The sequence below is a fragment of the Rhea pennata genome, chromosome 20 (assembly GCF_028389875.1).
Source record: "Rhea pennata isolate bPtePen1 chromosome 20, bPtePen1.pri, whole genome shotgun sequence".
Classification (NCBI taxonomy): Eukaryota; Metazoa; Chordata; class Aves; order Rheiformes; family Rheidae; genus Rhea; species Rhea pennata.
In genome coordinates, this window is record NC_084682.1 from 7,764,073 (window position 1) to 7,786,121 (window position 22,049).

The 22,049-nt window shown below is 42.3% G+C and overlaps 1 protein-coding gene across 2 annotated transcripts in view; it reads right to left on the bottom strand.

Annotated features, from left to right (window-relative positions):
• Positions 1-22,049, bottom strand: part of CUX1 (cut like homeobox 1) — a 270,867-nt gene that overhangs the window by 29,693 nt on the left and 219,125 nt on the right. The window contains exons 21-23 of one of the 2 annotated variants that reach the window (XM_062592854.1): positions 12,935-13,237; positions 8,312-8,500; positions 3,305-3,569 (exon numbers count right to left, since the gene is read on the bottom strand). The exons of the other annotated variant lie outside the window; for it this stretch is intronic. Coding sequence (XP_062448838.1) covers positions 3,305-3,569; positions 8,312-8,500; positions 12,935-13,237 — 757 coding nt within the window. The remainder of the gene's footprint in view (positions 1-3,304; positions 3,570-8,311; positions 8,501-12,934; positions 13,238-22,049) is intronic. 2 annotated transcript variants of the gene reach the window in all.

Here is a 22,049-nt window from a genome sequence, read left to right on the forward strand (position 1 = left end):
AACCTGAAGGCATTCATCAGTGCAACTCAAAATATCAGAGATCCCTGGGGGTGTATTTGTTTGAGTTCACTGTACAAGCCTTTACACAACTCCAGCAACACATCTAAACAAGCAGAACACTACAGTTCACTGAGAAATAAACCCAGACTAAAAGCAATGAAATTTAGGTTACAAGAGGACTGGATTATAATTCAAGAAAGCTGGGTTTAATTCCCAGTGCTACTACAGTGATATCTCTGTAACCTCACTAAATCTCTGTGCCAGAGTTTCTATGTCTGATGTGGGATAACAATCCCTTTCTCCTACTCTTTTGCACAGACAATGGAGCCTCAAACTCTGATGGAGCCTGTGAGTGCTTCACTAATGCAAAGAAGTATAATTTAACGTATATTCTTATGTTCCCAGAACTCTGCAATCAGTGTAGATGCAAAGTGAAAGACTGGGATGAGTTTGCAGACACTGCAAAATCCCCGATGCCTATTTATATTCTGAAGTGAATTATTTCTTCTCCAGCTGAGGATTTAAGTTTCTTTTGCTGTGGTGAATAAATGCTAATACACACTTCCCATACAGTGGATAAAAAGGTGGCTTCTAATGTAGCAACCACCTCTGGAAAGTGAGCTTTATGCTGAATCCCAAAGGAAAAGCATCACTGCAACAGAATTCCAAAGAGACAATATCCAAAGGGACAGCACAATTTTGGGGGCTGAGAAGAGGGATGAATGAAAAGGAAGTATCTTGATATGTAGAGGCTCTGTATTAAGAAAGCAGATAGCATGGTAACAAACTACTACATTCTTGAAATAAAGACCACAAGAGATTTTCTCTTGAAACTAGGCTCTTTCTAAGAAATAATCTCTCTCTGATGTTTTAAGATTGCCTATATGTAGGAAGACAAACTTTTCCAAACCTGTACCCTGTCTCATGTGAAGTTACTTTGAAGAAAAAGTCATACTGAAGAACAACTAGCTCTGAGATGGGGAACTGCTCCTGCATGAAGACTCTTCAGGTTTGAAGAGAAACAGCTGAGGGAGAATATAATAGAAATACAGTTGAGAAGATGAACAGGGGAAAGACTATTCATGTCTTATAATACATGAACTGAAGAACACTCAGTGAAATTATCAGCCAGTGGGTTCAAAACAGCAAAGGAAAGCACTTTTTGACAAAACACACAACTGAGCTGGGGATCTCCTTGTCACAGGATGTTGTAGAGGTCAAAAATATAAACAAATTCAACAAGCACTTAGAAATACTGAAGCAAGGAAAGTCCATCATGGATTTCTGAACACAACACAGATACAACATCTGGCTCAGAAAAGCCCTAAGACAAAGACATTTGGAAACTAAAAAGACATACTGACAAAAGCATCACCAAATGTATTAAAGCAACACAGAGCAGACCTTTCTTTGGCACCTGCCTTGGATCACCATCAAAGATGGTGCATGGGCTACGGGGACAATGGGTGAGACTCTGTTCCCCTAATAGTAAGTGAACCTTGCATCTCTTTAGCGATGTCCTGCTAAGGATTTAAGAGTATTTCACGCATGAAAACTATGATAATACATGCACTCCAGAAAACAGTCATATGGTTTGATTTTTCAGTGGTGGTAACCACTCAGAGCCGCCTGGGGTCCAGCAAACTGGGAGCAGTTCTTGGAGATCCTGCAGACTCAGCAGCACATCTGGGAGCAGGCCCAGATCACTTAGCGCTATCAGGCCTGTGCTGCCCACTAGCTTATAGTACCTTGTTTATAAATCTTTTATTTTGTATACAACTGTCAGCAGCTAGTCTACATTAATGTATAGCTTGGTGTGGCTCAACACACTGATCAATCATGACTTGTCACGCTTTCTCACAGCGTGCCTAAACAGGGGATCTCATGGTAATAGGAAGATGACACATGCCACCAGTGCTCCTTCCTTCGGCAGTGTAAGTGAGAACAGCACATTTTGCTGTCAGGCTGAAGGGAACGTATTTTCATAGGCATTCCTCCAACTTGTGTATAAATGCCTAGAAGTGGGAATTGCAAGAGGCCTGTATTTGGAGAAATCTGAACAGTTAAAAAGACTGCTTCAGTAGCAAACTTAAATCAGTGAAAACCAGTGTAAATGTGTTGCATTGGTTATAATTTAAAAGTTTTCCACTGTTTAATGTATTATTCTGCTACTGTACGTAGTATTTCTGAGATAGCTCTTTAGACTGTGCCTCCTTTCCTTCAGTAACTTTCCTGTTAAAAGCTGAGAAGGGCTAAAGTGGAAAATACCCTTTTAATGTTAGCAGTTTTCTAAAAACAAACAAGTTTAACAATCAACCGTTATGATAATTAGGAACATTACTGGCTCCAAGTGAAGGAGCAGAATGGCTTTAAATCTGGTCTCTTAACTGTACCTGTCCAATACTTATTAGCACAAATTTATTGGAGAAAAGTCTGCTGAACTAATTAAGATACCCAATCCCAAGCACAGCCAAAAATATGTTTATGCAAATACTTCTAATTCTTACATGCCATTCCAGCATTGTTTATTTTTTATTGGTGTCTTTGTATGAAAACCTACTTCCACTGTGCAGATGTTGGGAAGTTTCCTTCTAATAAGAGAAAGAAACTAAACAGACCAAAATACTATTTTATTTCAGTATGACCTGATGGTTTAATCATGATAATGAAATAGATCTCTACGCACATCTGACTTCAGTGTTATCAGTTCTCTGTGGCTGCACAGAACTACTCAGAAATACAGCACATGGTTTCCCCTATTTTCAGGGCTTATTGGACCAAGAACTGGAAGAAAATCCTCCTGTTGTTCTTATGCCTAGAGAATGTATGATGGGAAGAGTGCAGTTCTGATGCCATCCAGTAAAGGACGCTTCCCAGCACCTCCCACCAAGTGGCCTAGGCATAGCACATTTTACACATGCACACAGGTATATAGCTATATATACATGTCTGCATACGCATGCAAGAAAGATCTGTCTTGGGAATTATAAATATTTAACATGACACTGGACTTTCACATCAATTTTCAGTCTTAGGCCCACACCAAAAGCCAGACTTTCCGCTCAAAAGCGCCACTTACACCAGTACGTGAATATTTCTGTTCCTCAGGGATGACTTAAAACCAGTCTATAGCATTACTGTTAGTTAGAGCCTCCCTGCTGGTGAAACAGCTCGTTTTGTACAACCGCGCAGCATCGGCTGGAGCGGCTACAGCCTGCTGAAGCAGAGCAGCACCCTGCCAAAGCAAATAAAATAAAAGGCTTCCCGAGCGGGGCTCCCGGGAGAGCTCGGCGGGGACGCGCACCTGTAATTGTGGAACCAGTTGATCACGGTGCTGGTTTTCAAGTTGAGCTGCGTCGCGAGTTCCTCAATGGTTTTTGGCGATGGGTATGGCTTTTGCTGGTAGGCTCGTTTCAGAGCTTCCTTCTCCTCCGGCGCCAGCACGACGCGGGGCTTCTTCAGCTGGTGCTGCGGCTGCGGGCTGGCCCCCTGGCTGTAGTCTATGCCGGCCGACGAGGACTCGCAGGACTGACTGTCGCTCACGGAGCTGTGCCGTCGCTTCATGTAGGCTGCGAGAGAAGCACAGGTACAACTGAGCACCGACAGAAAAATCGGTGAACGCGCAGTAACGGCCGCGGTGTCGGGCTGCGGGCGGCCGGTGGGCTATGCCGGGAGAGCAGAAGGGAACAGGCGCAGGCAGAGCCGAGAGGAAAGCACGCGCAGGACAGGCACGAGAGACAGAGGGGAAAGGGGAAGACGACAAATTGGCTGGAAACCCGTCAGTTTTCTGCATTTTTCAATGAATACGGGACATGAGCAAGGATCAGTTAACATGACTCGTTTCAAAGTCGCTCTCTCGTGAGGAGGGCGCTTCCACACAAGCACCTGATTAGGCCAGTTACACTTCATTTCAATTTAAATGTTTCTGATTGCTAAAGACTTACAGCCCCCCTCAGAACTGAAAACGCAGCTGCGGCGGCTGAACGGAGCCGCGGCCGCGGCCGACACACGATGGCGCTTGGAGCCCGCGCGATCCCGACGGCCACCCGAGCAACCCGGCGGGCGGCTGCTGCTTTTTCTTTGCTACAGCGCTGACAGGTTACGAAAGGAAAACAGCCCACAGCGCCTTCCTCCCCTACGCACGGCTCTTTTAAAAACACAGGCACTCTTCAGAAAGCCCTTGCTGCACTGATGCAGCTCGGCAAGGCAGACAGCAGAAGCCTGTGCGGCCGCCGCCGCCACCTCTCCTCCCCACCGGGGCCTGAATTATCCTGGCAAATCCAGCCAGGAAAGGGCCCCAGCAAATGGTCTCACTGACTTGATTGATTTCTGCTGGGCCAAGGGAGGTGGGATTTACCACACCTGGTGGTATCACGCACCAGCGTGGCTAAGGAGGGGGCTGCAAGCGGCAAATACAGATGAATCTTGTCAATAAAATATTTAATGGCCTGTTAAATACCTTCTAGATATTTAAGAGTTTAGGTATTCAAGAGCTGCAATTTGATAACCTCGCCTATTATGTTCCAGATTACACCCGGCTGACATCAATCAAGCAGGCACTAAATCTCCAGCAGCCAGGAGCTCCGATCGGAGCCAGAGAGCAATGTGGAGCACGTCACAAGGGCCAGCCACCGAAGCCTGCACAAAACAAATTTCTCTCTCCCCGCAGCTCCGCCTTTAGGCTGAGGGTGCATAAAGAATAAAAATTCAATGCAATTAAATTAACTAAAATGTTGAAAACCCTTCTCACACAAGCCAACTTCCCCTGGCAGAGTCCCTGCAGGAGTGTCTAGGTCTGCTGTCTCCAGCGGGTTTCATCATCTCCGTCGAGGGGAGAGGATGCTGTGTCATACTATCTTTGAAGTGAATTTTGAACACACTGTGTAACCTTTGGGGTTATCTGCATGGCCCTCATTTTGTTTTTCTTGAATATGACAGATTACCTGTGGATTGCCTACTGTGTAAGATCACTGATACGGAACAGAATGCAAGTTGCTCATGATCCATCACTTTGCCATGATACAGTCCTACACACGTTTGAAATAACTAGAAAAAGGGAAGTTATTCTATATTTTTTCTAATAAGTTCTATTAAAAAGCCATCTATTTAAGTTGTTCCACAAGATGCAGAATTGCAAAGTGATTACTGGTAAACACACTATTTCAAGGTGACCTTTTGGCCCTGTTTTTGCAGCATTCAAGGAACTGTTAGAGCCTTCAACCACAGAATTAATCACTGTAGCAATATAATCTTAAATTTATATGAGGTCTTTAATCTCAAAGACTCCGAGGTGTTATTTCAAACTTGCACTGACATTCCAACTCCAAGGTGTTATTTCAAACTTGTACTGACGTTCCAATACAGTACTCTCGTCTCCTTCAATAACGCAACCACCAGGCCTGAGAGATGGCATCTTATAGCTTCAGCAATGCACAGCAATTCAGAAGAGGACATGAGACAAAACAGAACATCGCATGGAAGATGGAGAAGGTGTTTAGGCTATCTTGAACTGGGATTTCTGGAATTTGCTCAGGCGGCTGACTTAATACCAAACACCCATGCATGGGGATGCCCAGAATCTCTGTTTTCTCTGTCCTCCAAAGGATGGTATTTGTGGCAGCACAGAGCTCCCATCTTTAGACTCACACAAGCAGCTCAGGTGAAGCACCAACAACAGAGCACGGAGCCCTGCCCTATGTGATAGCTTGCAAAAAATCTCATGCCTGAGACCTCCCTCGGCTTTTGTAACCTCACACTGGGTCTGCAAAAGGTTCAATGCCTTCTTTGGGTCTCTCACATGTAAGTGTAACAAACTGAATAAATGTAAATGTCTCCCTAACCTAGAAATATAGATTTCCCACTGTTATTCCACAATCAATTCTTTTTCTGGATGATAATATATTATAGGAACAAAATTCCACTGGGCAAAAGGCACAATTCTGGCACTTGTCAATGTGCTAAGCTAGTGCCTACGCTTTATGCTTTAATGGCATTTTCCAGAAACTCTGGATGACGTTCATCAAAGCATTTCCTTTTTAATTCTGATTTTAAACATGTGTTGAATGTAGACAACATAAGGAGATCATTCAGCACATTTTCAGTGATTGGTCTCCATGTCCCAGAGGACCTAAGAAAAAATCCAAATGTAATCTGGAGAAAGGTCTGGATCTGAGATCAACTTGTCAAAGCCAGCTCTATCCCCTGAGTTTTACTACTTTCCATTTCTTGTTGCTGCAGACCCAGCATCACCACATCCCTCTGGAAAGACTCCCCAGCATGTGTTTAGCTACAGATGATGCAGATGCAATTGCAGAACTAGCGGCTGCCCACCGAGGTAAAACAGAGCCCCTTTTAATATAATTTTTGTCTTATGCAGTATTGAACAAGATTATTAAAAAGTGAAATAATGGGGAAATAAAGGGAATTAAATTTTCTCCTGACAGCAGGCTTCAGTACTGTTCAGTGAGGAGTGTGATGTTACCAGCAGCACACGCAGTGGAAGGTTGTAAGAAATAGGAATGAAGACTTCGAAGGGAGGAAAGGTGGGGCAAAATGTCCTAGCCTAGTGACTAAAAACCTCCATCTTCTTTCAAAGAGGTTATTTAACATATATTGCAAATTTTCAGAACCCTTTAAAATGGACATTTATAGCATAAACTTCAGACTGGAAGAAGAGCAAAAAAATATATATATGCAGCTCACCTTTATCATAATTATCAATTTATTCCCTTAATAAAATGTGGCAGAGAAGTAATTGGTAATAATGTTTCACTGGTAACAGACACAGTTGCATTGTGCTTTAACTGACATTAGCTGAAAGGAAAGTTAAATTGTTAATGTGGCTCTAGAGCAATCTAAAAGGTTAAATCATGGAATCTTTACCTACATGAAAAGATTCTGCAGAAAATACAGGGTCGAATTCACTTTAGAGTGCTCTGCTATGAGGACTGCACTTACAGTTCAGGAGCTCAGTAGAGTCTCAAATGATTTATAGCCTTATTTCTATTCAGGTACAATCTATACAGCATATGTATTGCACAGTATTTGATAAGAATCCAGTTTAGAAAATTGTTTTGAAAGGATATTGTCAGTACTATTTTAAATTATTTTTATTTTATTTTCCTATATTATGTTGGATATTCTCTAAGACGCTATAAAAATCCAGCTAGTTGACAATTTTATTTCTGCCGTATTTCTAATATGGAAAAAAACATCATGGCTCCCTTTGGTTTACAGTTTTAAGTGAGAAACCCAAGTGGATTTTACTCTCAGTGGAAGCTCACACAAAATTTGCAATAAGATCCTGCACTGCACTGTATTGCATGCATTTACTGTAACAAGGATTTGAATTTCCTCTTGAAATTGTGTAAGACTGCTTTTCCCAGAAGCTACCTAACTACAGTTTTTAATATAATCACAAAATTCTTGATCAAATGTGTTAATGCTTTCAGGACATCAGTCAACAGCAGTGCTTTCTGCGCACACGGTTAGTACTGTCTGTGCTAATATCATTAAGGGATAGTTCTTGAGAGATGTATATATCATTAATTAGTTAACTGCTGATAATGACAGCCTACAAATCTCTCTGTTGTAGAATCACATGAACATACTAAAAACAGGGATCTGAATAACCTCTGTTTTTTAGGGATGAATTTTAAATATAGAGTAGGCTAAAATTCTCAGGATACACTCCCTAGTAAGATACCCAGTAATAACACTCGTGACCTACCTCTTTAGGCAAGCCTCCCTCAGCACCATCACCTTTCCCCAACCCTATAATGGCTACAAATTAAACTAAGCAAGTGATTCTCAAATACTTTTTTTTTTTTTTTTTTTTTTTTTACAAAGGCTGCAGTTTTTCTTCCTCCTAGTGACCGTCAGTGCTAGATAGCATGAAGTTCTCCCAGGAATTGGTGCACAGCAACTCCAGCCCGACATCTGTGACCAGCTGCAGCACTATTAACTAACAACCCAAAGCCGACTCCCAAACTCACATTTCTCATTTGGTAAGGCAAGTTATCAGCGATACACCAGGGCCTCAGTAATTAATCTATCGGAGAATCTAGCCATGATTTCCTGACAGCTGGTGAATACTCAGGGTTTGGAGTTTTTTTGTTTTGTTTTGTTTTTTGAGATGCATCTTCAGAAGCTAGTACCAAATCAGGCTATGAAAAAGCTGTCATGAAGCCCTTTTGCATAGCCTTTATAATACTGGATCAATGCTGCCTGCATGCTATTTACAGAGTATTTTAAAAGACATGGTCATTTCTGAACTATAAAAAGCACGAGTCCGCAGTCTGCTCCAACTTACCTTTTTTCTCCATTCTTTTCATATCCATCAACTTCTCCACGTTGTTGGGATCATTGAGCCACAGCTGCATGCGGACAAAGGGTTCCCGTCCCTTCAAACTCAGCTTGTGCCAGGGCTTAGGACGAGCCAGAAGGTCTGAGACAGAGCCTTGTGTTAGCCCTAGGATTGTCTCCCCAAACAAACGCTGACCTAATACGAAATTGAAAATCACATGTAATCATTCAGTTAAGAGACAAGATAAACAAAAAAAAAAAAAAAAAAAGCAGAACATGACTATAAGATCATTCACCAATTATTCTTACTTCAGAATGGCTTGAAAACCCAAAAGAAATATTCAGAGGAATAAAAACTCTCCCCCCACTAAAGGTGTAAATATTAAGCTTTAGTTTAATCCTTGGGATCTGACTGTGGCAAAGAGGGGACTCAACACCTTTTGGGATCAGGACCTTACAGTGGAAACAGTGCGCAAAAAATAAAATTAATGAGATTAAAAATAAACCAAACTTTTAGTTAAGCAGGCAACTTCAGGGAGAGCAGTGAGGCTACTTGGTTCTTATGAGGGAAGATACTGTAACAGCTTCAATGCAATTGAGTAAGACAAACATCTCAACCTGTGACTCAAAACCAACACAAACCCCCATTCAGCCATAGTTCTGTTAGTGTCCTCAAAGACACACGTAAATATTTTCTGTGTTGTTCAGTTATCACTGACATTCTAATAGTGTTTTAGCAACTGCAGATAGTAACATTTTACAACAGCAACTTTTTTTTTTTTTTTTAATAACCTCTACAGTACTTCTAGTTAAGAATACTTTATCTTAGTTGTCTTTCAAAAGGCTGTAGTCTACTATGGCAGAAACTACACATGCTTTTCAATGTATCATTTATACATGCATTAATAATTTTATATAGTTAAGATCTAACTTATTAAGGACTATGCAAAATGCCTGTGGAGTTTAAACCCAAACATGTAGCTGGTTCCCTAAAAACCTTCACTTCAATATTCCTCCTAAGCTAAACTGTTTTGATACATTACAGCTTTTGTTGCAAGACTGAGCCTGAAGTCTTCTGAGTCATAACTGGCAATTTCTGATAGAAGTGTAGCTATCATGCATTTCAAGGTAACCCAAAGATCTTTCCCTACCTACCAAGTTTAGGCCTCAGGGTCTCGTGTCTGTTCCTCAGCTTTTTGAATGCCCTCAACTAACATGCAAGGCAGAATGCCCTTCTCGGCTTCCTACATGTGCCAGCAGCATTAGCCAGTGGCACCACACAGCTCTGGGGCTGGTGCAGATGTGCAGGGGCTCGTGCTGCTCCAGCTGGGCAGAGCATGCCCACACTCAAGCTCCCTCGTGAAAACACCACAGCAAATAGCTCTTCCACAGACCTTTTTCTTGGCATCTCACTTTGTGAAACTCCTCTCTTTTTTAACTTTTTTTTTTTTTTTCCTTTTTCCTGCCTGCGTGGGTGGAGTGGAGAGAAGGGATGGTGGGATCAGTTTTAAGCTGCTGGGCTCCCCCCACGGACGAAGGGGCCTGCTGAGATTTTGTAGGAAGCAGTTGAGATTGTGAGAGGTGGAGAGGGGAAACAAAGACGGGGTAGAAAGAGAGCCCACTAGCAATCTCTAAAACTAACCCTGAGCTTGGTTCTTAGAGATGAAACACAAATCTAAATTCAGAATTTACTTAAGTTTCAAAGTAATACGTGATTTTCAACTAAATGGCTTAAATTCAGACTTTTTTTCTTCCAAACCCTCAGTATCAGAAAAATTAGGAAAAAATAATTTGTAATTCATGGCCAATTTTGGATCATCAATATTCCAAAGTTAACCTGCTCGCTGTTTCTCTTTGTAAATCTGAATATGCTATTTAAAAAGAGCAGCAAGGCCTTACCCATTTATCTTTAAAAGGGCCAACTAGTTGCAAGTATGCACACTATGACAGCTCTCTTAAACACCTCTTTTCTTTTGCCTTTGTGAACAACTTGTCATCAACATTTCCCACCACTTCGAAACCCCCGGGTGCTGAGGCTGCGAAGGGAGAAGCGTATCTCTCAGTGGCCATGAGAGCTCCCAGGGCCGCTGTGCTGTGCCCTGAGGGCCGCCGCAATCGCCCGTGTGGCTCCGTGGTAAATTGGAGCAGGGAATTGATCTAAGTCACACTAATCTATCAAAAATATGGTGGTCCCTTTTCACTCAGACCAACTCTCTGCTCTGTTTTACCACGTGAACACACGAACAGGAATACCAGCATGGATTAGCAATTCTAGGTCAGAAATAACTGGCCCAGGGCAGGTACTAGCAACGCTGCCAAAGGAAAAGAACTTCAAACTACAGCCTCAAATTTTTAAATCCAGAAGTGGAGGGGGGTAGCATCATGTTCTGTAGATACTATGGGCAAAGCTAAAGATGTTTGTGCTATTTATTCTATTCCAGGATACAGCAGGACGGGTTCAAACACCTGAAAGACTCCCAAGCTGACTGGGAATGTATTAGAAGTCATTCTCAGGAGAGAGTGGGTGTATCACACTCCATCTTCACCAGAAAGCTATTAGCTTGAATAATTTTAGGATCAGTTTTCATAAAGCTCCTTTTAATTCCTCTATTTTTTGCCTAATATCCTTTGTGCATGTTCCCACTGATGCAGCTCCTGAAGGACCAAACTTTCTGTAAATTATGCTAGCTTCCTGGCTAGTCCTGGCCCATCCTGCAAACTCCCCCCAGCACTGCAATTTTTCAATAGCTCATTGCATTTTCTTCCCTCTGTATCTAAATGATATGTCGCCCTGACATATGTAAAACTATGATATTTGTGCCTAGGAATACTAAAAGGAATGGGAGGAGAGACCCGCCAAACATGTTCTGGTTTGCCAAGTCATCTAAGATAGTTTCATGCAATCATGGTCTTTAGTGGCTGCTAATATTTGAACAACCCAGCCACAAAGACCTGGCCTAGGACAGGTTCACAAGGCCCTGTGGCCTAAGACAGAGAAACCTGAGCACCAAGTCAGTCTGGTGCACTAGCACACTGAGGGCGCAAAAGGAGACATTGAAACTGGTTCCACACCTAATGCAGAGTTTGGGGCACATTTCCTGGCTCTTCTGCTGCTTTTTAGGCTTGTCAGCCACACTGTAGGAAAACAAAAATCATGGGAAATAAAAAAGACTAAGTAAAAATGGCATCAAAGCAAATGTAAACAAAAATACTTTTCAAACCTCTCTGGAACACCAGAGCAGGTACAGCACTCAACAGCATTTTGCCCAAAAACTAGGGGCTTGAACCTGCTAACTCTTACCATGACTTGTGGCTTTATTTCTACATTGACTCCACTGAACAAGCAATTGCTGTCTGCCCATGCCAATGTGCATGAGTGGGTAATTTTGCTGGGTTCAGTGGAACACACTCTCATGAAGGAGTATGTCCAGAATCAGGTCATTTTCTTTCTTTCTTTCTTTTTAAAATTATGCTAAATGAGAACTTGCCACCTCCCTTCCCTCCACCCTCAGAATTCTTCCCATTTTTTAAAATCTAAGATAACACCATCTGTTATTTTGTGTCTAGCTGAGAAATGGTCCCTTCTATGAAAACAAGAGAGTCTTTACTTATACAGTTACAACATTCAGATGATTTGGGTAGAACCCTTCTCATACGAATATTATCAGTCTAAATGCAAGCTTATCATTTTGGTCCCCCCCTCTAGTGAATGGAGAGAAACTGGCACCTCTGGAGAGTGATTCATCCAACCATCTCAGATATCTGCTTTGAATGTCTAAACGCAGATGAGGTGAGTCCCATGCTAAGCATCAGAAGCACATATAGGTTAACACTGGAGCAGCCTTACTGCTTTCCAGCAAGAGATCTCAAAGAACTCCTATGGGTTTCCCAGTGCCTTGAGAGGGAAGTGACTGTTAAGCAGACAAGAACTAGTGACTTACTCAGAGGCATTGTGGAAGTATTAAGTGTGGATCTCCCAAACCTCCCATACTCAGGTCAGGTTATTCCCTTCGCCTACTCCAAATATTGCCAGCCATTAAGTATAGTCAACATTATACTTAACCTGGCACCCCAAAACTCATCTGCAGGCAAAAGCAGCCTTAGCTTTACAGGTGTCTAAGCAAAATAACTAAATGGCCCTGCAGACTTACCTACAGGTTCACATAAACCTCGACCGAGTCTTAATTCACCCTTCTAGCTCTACAGGCACACTACACTTTTGCCTCTGATGCCCTTCCCTTTCCAGCCACACTGGGACTCCTTTATTTCACCTATGCCTAAAATGCTGGGGCCCTGAATCTACAAGCATTTGGGAATCAGTATTTCTCAAGAGAACAACTCACTGGCTTTTGGATTTGCCGGACTGTATTTAGGGAGATGGGAGCAGTATCTGGCTGGTGAGCCAGAAGCAAAGCTTAAGAAGAGAAAGGGTGTGATGACATTTTGTTATGAAGCAGAGTACTACAATCTGAAAGCATTTTTCTATTGGGTTACGAAAAATTCTTCTGAACAGATTAATGTTCAGGCCAGAGCCTAAAACCAGGTGTCCTTGCCTACGGAAACATAACTTAAAAATCAGAGTACGAATATTTCCTCTTTTATCAACAAAGATGAGAATAAAGTAATTTACCAAGATTGTTGTCCGTTAGCACTTCTTTGACCCTTTTTGTAATGCCATAGGTATCCAACTCAGGTGACATAGCAACCAGCTCTTGAATGCTGAGGGCTGAGTGGCCAGCCAGAGGCAAAGGTGTTGTAGACTGGGATTCGGAGGCAGGTGGCTCACTAGATTCCTGTGATTTGCCATCCTTACTTGTCTCTATAGCAGGACAGGGTTGCTGTACCAATTCGGTCAGGCTCTTCACTGATTCACTGGAGCTCATAGGAGATTCAGGAGCAGGACTGCAACTGGCAGAAGTCTTTGGAGTGCTTTCTGTAATTAAAAAAAAAAAAAAAAAAAAAAAGAAAAAGAAAAAAGAAGACCTCACTTTAGCATAACTGTAATGTTTTGATTGCAGGATATTTAACTTTCCTTCTCATTTAAATTCTATCTACTTAAAGAAATGCCTAAGTACGCAAAATGCTACTTCTTATGACTTGGTTACTGAAAAGCTTCTTTTCAAAAACAGAATTATTTTGTAATTTTATCTAGAGTCATCTCTGCTTTCTCATAAAGGCAAGATGTACAAATAAAAAAAATAAAATTAGGAATAAATGAAGTGCAATACTTTGTAAGGCTGCAAGGAATTTCCTTGGTCAGGAAATCTCATTGTCTAGCTTTTCACATTTTCCTGTAAGAATGCTCTTACATTTACTGTTATAGACCAATAAGAACTCATTTAACCACTATACTGTAGTGTCAGTGAAGGATTTTCTAGAAATGATAGAACTTATCTTGAGAATATTGCTGATTTCATACTCTGTTCATCACTTGCATCACATTTTCACATATCTGCTCTTTGTCCAGAAATAACTTAATTATAAGATAACTTTTAATCTTGCTATGTTATGCCAGATAACACGTTCACAGAATCCAACATAAAGATAGCTAGGGGATCAGGAGACACCAAAATTTGTTATGTAAGCATTTTGTTTGAAAGAAAGCTTTCTGAATCTGTTAATTTTTCAGTAACAGTAACTTCCGTACAAAACGCTGTTTTCCCTTAATAAGTTCACTTTTATCTTTAAATAGAAGTTACCAACTACTTAAGGCAGAAAATCCAAACATCTAATGTAGAGTACAGTCTGAACTTTTCCTTTAAAGCAACGACATGTGAAGAACATGTTTTAGAAGAAAAATTCCCCACAAATGATAAGGAATATATTAGATTTCTCCATCCACTTTTCCCTTTCTGGAGGATCGCTTCCTCCTTGCTGTCTGTCCCTCTTTCATTACTTGACAACATTATCGTACGTATCTCGGTTTCACGCATCAGTGGATTCATCTCGAGCTCTCTGGAGGAAGCTTAGGAGTCCATCTCACAGCAAAAACTTGGTCTGTGCAACAGAACTGTGTGTGTTCCTGAGCACTGCGACACCACTGTGACACCAATTCACTCCGCAGCGCCAGGTCCTACCACGAGCAAGGCAATGGCTAACATCAAATTCCACTTTTTTTCCCATGTTTGTTCATTTTCCAGAAGATGGTCAAATAATTGCAAAATATGCAGATCATGCGGCATGGAAAGCATAGCCTAAATACTAGAGCAAAATGCTGCTTTAGCAAAAATAGGGTTCAAATGAAGCAGGCTTCACGGTAAAATGGTGTTATTCAAGTTAATAGACGCTTTTACCATACTTCATTTAAGAAAGATTCCCTGACACACTTACATAAAGTTACTCTCTCAAATCAAGCAATTGGGATTCTTTTCTCAGCGGTTTATGAAAGATGTAGAAGAGGCAGATAAAAAAAGGAAAGCCAGGTTCATATAAATCTTTAAGGCAATATGGATCCTACAAATCTTATTTCTTTTCTCTGCTTCACCCTAGGTCATCATACAACTGAATATAAAACCCAGCAAATGTTATTTTTGTATCAGGAGCAGCAAAGGAATTGTACTGTAAATTTGCCCTGATTCACCCATGCGAGGGACCAATTTGGCAGATCATCCATCTTGTTCACTGTACACTGTCAGGGATGGCATGAATTCCCTACATGATAAACAGATTTCTTTGCAGGTTTGTGTCCTTTAACCCACAGCAAGGTCAAAATTATGGCTGCCTAGCTAATAAACCGCACGGTGCTGGTTCAAGTTCCCTCTAATTTTGTCCCTTGTGCCAGCTTATACAAATCTTACTGAATAACTAGAGCAGCTGCAAATTTCCTATACAATTCTTCATCCGTGCACTGCAAACCACACGCACGCACGGAGTGCAGAAAAAATCCAACTCCCTCCCCAACCCACCCAGGACTAAACAAAAGCCTTCACAAACGCTGCCTCTTCCCTCTCCCTTCCCTGCCCAGCCTAATTATGTAAACAACAAAGGTAATCTATATTATCATCTATCACTGAAATGCTCCATGTTGCTCACATATTAGCTTATTTATTTTTTATATCGCATATCAAGAGCTTGCTTGAATTTCATTTTTAAGACCAATCTGCTGCTTATTTACTCAAAAAGGTAGGATTATCTGAATCTAATTTTGGAAGGCAGTACAGATGACAAACTGTTTTTTTTTTTCCTCCTCCAACAAAACGCAAGTGTACAGTGATTTCAAATGAGGCGTTATGCATGTATACTTCAGATCACTCAAAATATGCCCTCCATTCATTTTTAGCACTTTCCCCTTATGGAAAAACATTTTCAAGATCACTTAAATATTTGTGGGAAAAATCCATTATTTGGAAAACTCTATCCAATAATCAAATAATGCAAACATTTCCTGTTAATCTATTTAAAAAATTAAATAGACATGTAGAGTACAAGTAACTGCTGACAGAACAAAGGGGAAAATTGAATGTATTCACTATTACAGATTTAACTGTCAATCTACAGTCATTTCATATGTTTTATGAAATAATTTGTCCGTATTCATTCCTCCCAGGCTCCCCACAGGACAAAGAAACAAATTCCAGATATCTGAAAATACATATTAAGATTTCAAAAGTAGCAATTGAACATTTCCAACGAAAATAATACAGTGAAAGGATATTTCTTTAAAACATGCTCTCCTTTATTAACGTCAGTCTTCACTGAAGAACAGCACCAAGTTAAGAGTAATCCAGTTTCCTAAGGGTGCATAACTGATGCTCACCGAAGGCTTACATATGTTTGTATTTAGTGAGAAAGAGATCATTTTGTCAATATGAGTACAAAATTGCATTATGATAGGCTATGGGTATCCCATCATGCACAACTGGCCTACCTCAGGGCCACCACTTACTGACAAAGTTACTTTAATAAATTCCAGATAAACTTCACTTATTCCAAAGGGATGTTGTGTTTTATTTAAATTACTTCCCTGGGGACTTTCCTAGAAAATTTCCTTTTCAAGCTACATAGGAGAGAACAACTATTTCAACTGGAATATTTGCAAACATGGATTACTTGACTTTCCAAATGACTCTTGGCTGTGGTTTCAAAAAGATTTTCCTGTCATTTCGTTAAATATTTGCTCATAAATACCAGATTTCAAAGAGACCACTTGTAGCATAGAGTCTAGCCCATCCGGTAAGTGCTCAGTTCAGGAGCTTCCAGGGAACTCTGTGTCACCAAGTGCTTTCCAAGCCCTGTTAGCAAGCAAAAGCCCTAATGCTGCAGTAACAAAGTGCTAAAAGTAAACAGCTGGTGAGATCAAGAGCATCACCAACGTACTAGTTCACTGCAGCAGCTGAGAGGGTGATTTTATTTTTTATTTTTTAAAAAAGTCTCAGCCACAAAAAGTGAGCCATACCCCGCAATTTGTAGGAGAGGGCAGCAAGGACTCCAGCAAACCAGACTGCCCCCAAACTAACCTGGTGGAAAGATGCCATTCCCACTGTAATCTCGACAACCTATGTGCTTTTTAGGAGAGACAGGCCAGGGAGGCGAGGTGGTGGAGTTGCTCTTTATGTGAGAAAGCAACTGGAATGCAACGAGCTCTGCCTAGGGGGGGAGGAGGAGGAGGAGGCAATTGAGAGCTCATGGGTAAAGATCAAAGGACACCCACTATTGTAGGTGTCTACTACAGGCCACCTGACCAGGAAGAGAAAGTTGATGAGGCCTTCTATAGACAGCTAGAAGTAGCCTCACGATCACAGGTCCTGGTTCTCATGGGGGACTTCAACCACCCTGACATCTGCTGCAAGGACTACACAGCAAGGCACAAGCAGTCCAGGAGGCTGCTGCAGTGCACTGATGATAACTTCTTGTAACAAATGGTGGAGGAGCCTACGAGGAAGGGTGTCCTGCTGGACCAACAGACAGGGACTGGTTAGAGATGTGAAGGCTGGGGGCAGCCTTGGCTGCAGTGACCACGAGATGGTGGAGTTCAGGATCCTGCAGGAAAGAACTAAGGCAACAAGCAGGATTGCAACCCTGGACTTCAGGAGAGCGGACTTCGGGCTCTTCAGAGACCTAATTGGGGGAACCTCATGGGTTAAGGCCCTAGAAGGAAGGGGGGTCCAGGAGAGCTGGCTAGTATTCAAACATCACTTCCTCCAAGCTCAAGAGTAGTGCATCCCTCTGAGTAAGAAGTGCAGCAGAAGGGGCAGGAGACCTGCCTGGGCGAGCAAGGAGCTCTTGGTCAAATTCAGACAGAAGAAGAAAATACAGACTGTGGAAGAGGGGACAGGCTACTTGGGAGAATTATAGGAATGCAGTCAGAGTATGTAGAGATGCTGCGAGGAACGCTAAGGCTCAGCTGGAATTGAGCCTGGCAAGGGATGTCAAGGACAGTAGGAAGGGCTTCTTCAAATACATGAGCAGCAAGAGGAGGACTGGGGAAATGTGGGCCCACTCCTGAATGGGGCGGGGGCCCTGCTGACAAGGGACACAGAGAAGGCAGAATTACTGAATGCCTTCTTTGCTTCAGTCTTCACTGCTAAGGGCAGCCCCCAGGAATCCCAGAGCCTGGACGTGAGGGAGAAAGCCCAGAGAAGGGAAGACTTTCCTTTGGTTGAGGAGGAAAGGATTAGAGACCCTCTGGGCAGGCTAGACATCCACAAATCCATGGGCCCGGATGGGATGCACCCACGGGTACTGAGGGAGCTGGCGGATGTTGTCGCCAGGCTGCGCTCCATCGTCCTTGAAAAGTCCTGGAGAACTGGAGAGGTGCCTGAGGACTGGAAGAAAGCCAGTGTCACTCCGGTCTTCAAAAAGGGTAAGAAGGAGGACCCAGGCAACTATAGACCGGTCAGCCTCACCTCCATCCCTGGAAAGGGGATGGAACAACTCATTCTGGATGTCATCTCCAGACATATGGAGGAAAAGAAGGTGATCAGGAGTAGCCAGCATGGATTCACCAAGGAGAAATCCTGCTTAACCAATCTGATAGCCTTCTATGATGGAATGACTGGCTGGGTAGACGAGGGCAGAGCAGTGGACGTTGTGTACCTTGACTTCAGCAAGGCTTTTGATGCTGTCTCCCATAACATCCTCCTAGATAAGCTCAGAAAGTGTGGGTTAGACGAGTGGACAGGCACTGAAAGGCAGAGATCAGAGGGTTGTCATCAGCGGAGTGGAGTCTAGTTGGAGGCCTGTGGCTAGTGGTGTCCCCCAGGGCTCAGTACTGGGTCCCATCCTGTTCAGCTTTTTCATCAATGACCTGGATGAGGGGACAGAGTGCCTCCTCAGCAAGTTTGCTGTGAGAGCTGGGAATGTTTAGGCTGGGGAAGTAAAGACTGAGGGGGGTGGATCTTATCAATGTGGATAAGTACCTGAAGGGAGGGTGTCAAGGGGATGGGGGCAAACTCTTTTCAGGTGTCCCATGTGACAGGGCAAGAGGCAATGGGCAGAAATTGAAGCACAGGCAGTTCCGCCTGAACGTGAGGGGGAATTTCTTCCCTGTGAGAGTGACGGAGCACTGGAACGGGTTGCCCAGAGAGGTTGTGGAGTCTCCTTCTCTGGAGAACTTCAAGGCCTGACTGGATGCAACCCTGTCTAACATGCTCCAGGTGACCCTGCTGAGCAGGGAGGTTGGACTAGATGATCTCCTGAGGTCCCTTCCAACCTTACTGATTCTATGATTCTATGAACCAAGCCCCAAGCATGCCACAGAGATGCAGTTTGACAAGACAACGTTAAATGGCCAAGAAACTTGTGCAACTTTTCTACAGTGTCTCTTATTAAATCATTATAAGCTGATTGAGAGCAGCAATGAAAGATTAAAGTACACTATAAATGCATTTAAGTGATCCAAATATTCTAAAGCTGCAAATAGAACTGAGTCATAAAAGCTGAAAAGACTCCTCCATGCACCTTTTACATTATTCATTCAGAATATATGTGTTTAGGATTTTGAAGAGTTAGGCACTTCCAAACCGTTTTTAGAAAGCATACTCAAATATGCAGTGTAGAAAATAATAATCAAATGTAAATCAAATACTAGGAAGCGATGTCTGCATGAATGTGCCAACAGTCTGAAACATTTGAAAAGTGTGACTGGCCTCCATTCATATCTAAAATATAAAGGCAACTGAAATATCAACCCTGACTACTTCACAGCTGAAAAAAACACCTAGGAAGAGAGAGCTATGACCATACAGGGAGGGCCAGAACTCAAACCTTTGATGACAAATATGTCTTCAGAGACACAAACATATCTGATGCAGTTTGTGAATACCAGAGCACCATACTCGTGAGGCATCACGACTGGCAGAACATATGGTCCTTGTCCCTAAGTGAGGAAATTCTTCAGTTTAGTTTTCTTCTACTACAATCCTAGAAGGGTGAAGTATCATCCAAAATGAAGATATATAAATGAATGTAAACAAAGCCAACATTATATAAGTATCTTCCAGATATTTCTTTTTCTAATTTCTTTTTAAATGCTATTTTTCTAATGTAAAATTGCTCCTTGAACGACCACCAACAAAAAATAACACAGTCATTAGAACTTGCCCAATTTCCCTCCATTTAGTACCTGTCAGTTAAGAAAGAAAGTAAACATTGCAATTTAGAGTCTATGACTAAGGTCTGTTTGAGCATATAATGATACTGGCTGGGAACAGTATCAATTTGACCTTGCTTTAACTATATGAACACAGAAAATCGTTTGTGGTCTTGCATTCCTTATTGCAACAGATGAAGCCAAATGATGCTTTGGTCCCTTCCATCCTCTCTCTATGCCTTCCTCATAGTTTCTAGCATGACAAAGTTCTGGAAAATATGAGACGGTCTAAAAACAGAATTCTGGCTTCAGTTCACTGGTTATGGTGGTTTTCCTGAATCTAACATTAGATTTTCTTGTTCCTCCACAACAACAACATTTCCTGCCCCATGTTGAGGTTCAAATTCCCTATACCAGACCTACGTCCTGAATTACTTGAATACTGACTGTACAACATTTTGGACTATGATTATTCCACAGGTGTCCTCGAAACTACCTGAAAACATTTCCCTTAACACAGTGTCAGCCTGTTATATTGCTCTACAAGGTCTGATCATGTTCTCCCATCGTAACATGACAAAATTCCTACGGGGTTTAATGAAGCTCCTGCTGAGCAAGAACCAGCTGCCACTTGACGGAGCCAGGCTGCACTGCGCTCCTTTCTCATGCACCAGTGCGTTCCTGAGGATCACCTGCTTGGGGTTGCATCATCTCAGAAATTAGAAACACTTCACTATATCCTGCAAAACTGCAGGACACTGGTCAAGGGGGATCGTTTTTGAGATGTACAGTAACTCCTCTGACCGTAGGTAGCAATGTTTGCCGACAGTGTTTGCCCATACAAAAGCAGCAGGCAGCTCAGATCCATGGCACAGTCAGAGAGAACCTCCTGCTGAAGCTCAGGACACCACTGATGCAAAGACTTGCAGGTGACGCCTGTGACAATCCCCTGGAAAATCACAGACATCTACATTACCTGCCATCAGTCTCAGATGCTTTCCCATCAACAGAGATATCTAGACAACAGTGCAGTGTTGAGACACAGATACCATTTCACTGGTCCCAGAAGCATCACACTGCTGTCCGCCAGCATGCGGGGAGATTCCTTAAGTGGGATTTCTTGCAGTAATTTTAAGAACCTGGCAGATAAGGCATTTTTGTTCAGACCCTGTTTCAATTCCTGCACCCAAGGCAGCAAACTTACTTTTTACCCACTTGTAAATCGAAGCCACGCTCAGGGCAAAGATGTGCTACAAAAGCATTCAATTCTCAAGCAGAAAATTCAAGCTCAGTGCACCAAGCCTCTCTTCCCAGCACGCTTGCCTGTATATACAGAATACCTGCTACCTCTGTGGCTCAGGAGCTGCTGAGTGCCTAACTTGCCCAACCTTTGCGACGAACACAAGCTCAGCTAATAGGCTGCAAAAGGACTCATGGGGAATAAGGTACAAAACAGGGAGAAGTTGGGGGAAGACCATGCAAAACACAGAAGGTATTCAGGGGGCCTCTAAAAGGATTATGAAAAATATTATATTCTAAAGACAGCAGGCAGACAACAGCTGCCTTAACTTTTAGACAGAAGTGGATTGAAAAAGCAGACCCACTATAATTTTCAGAGACAAATCTCTGTAGTTTATCTGATCCACTATTTAAATTTCAATACACAATCCCTCTATCTGCAGTAATAATAACCTAAATTCCATTTAGTGTTCATTTGAGCAGTCAGGATAAAGTCATTTCTTATTATCTCCCCACTGTGTAAAAAACAGCTTGAAGGTAGGAAGTCAGCAAGCATTTTCACCAAAAAGTAATTATTGTAAGTGACATTTTTACTGCTGGCATGCCATAAGGCGAACTGCGCGTTTGGAAGGACAAGTTGCTAAAGCAAAATGACAGGGTACTCTGTGACATTCCGACAAGAACCCAAACATTAGTTAACTGGCGGTTGGTTTGATGTACCACTTTTTGTAATGTCCAAAAGCTCAGGCTTCGGGTCTCTGCCAAACTAGTCAAATTCAAAGTTACTTCTAAATGAACGGCAAGAGCGGCACCGCCGCGCTCGGCGCTCCGCTCGTTCCCTTTACAGCAAATTACTAGAGAAGATGAAAGCAGACAAACGCGGACAGGAGATTTCTCTGCAACCTCTTAAAAGAGCATTTGATACTGCAGGGCCTGCATTTACCTACTCTTACAGATGAGTTAATGGACAACAACA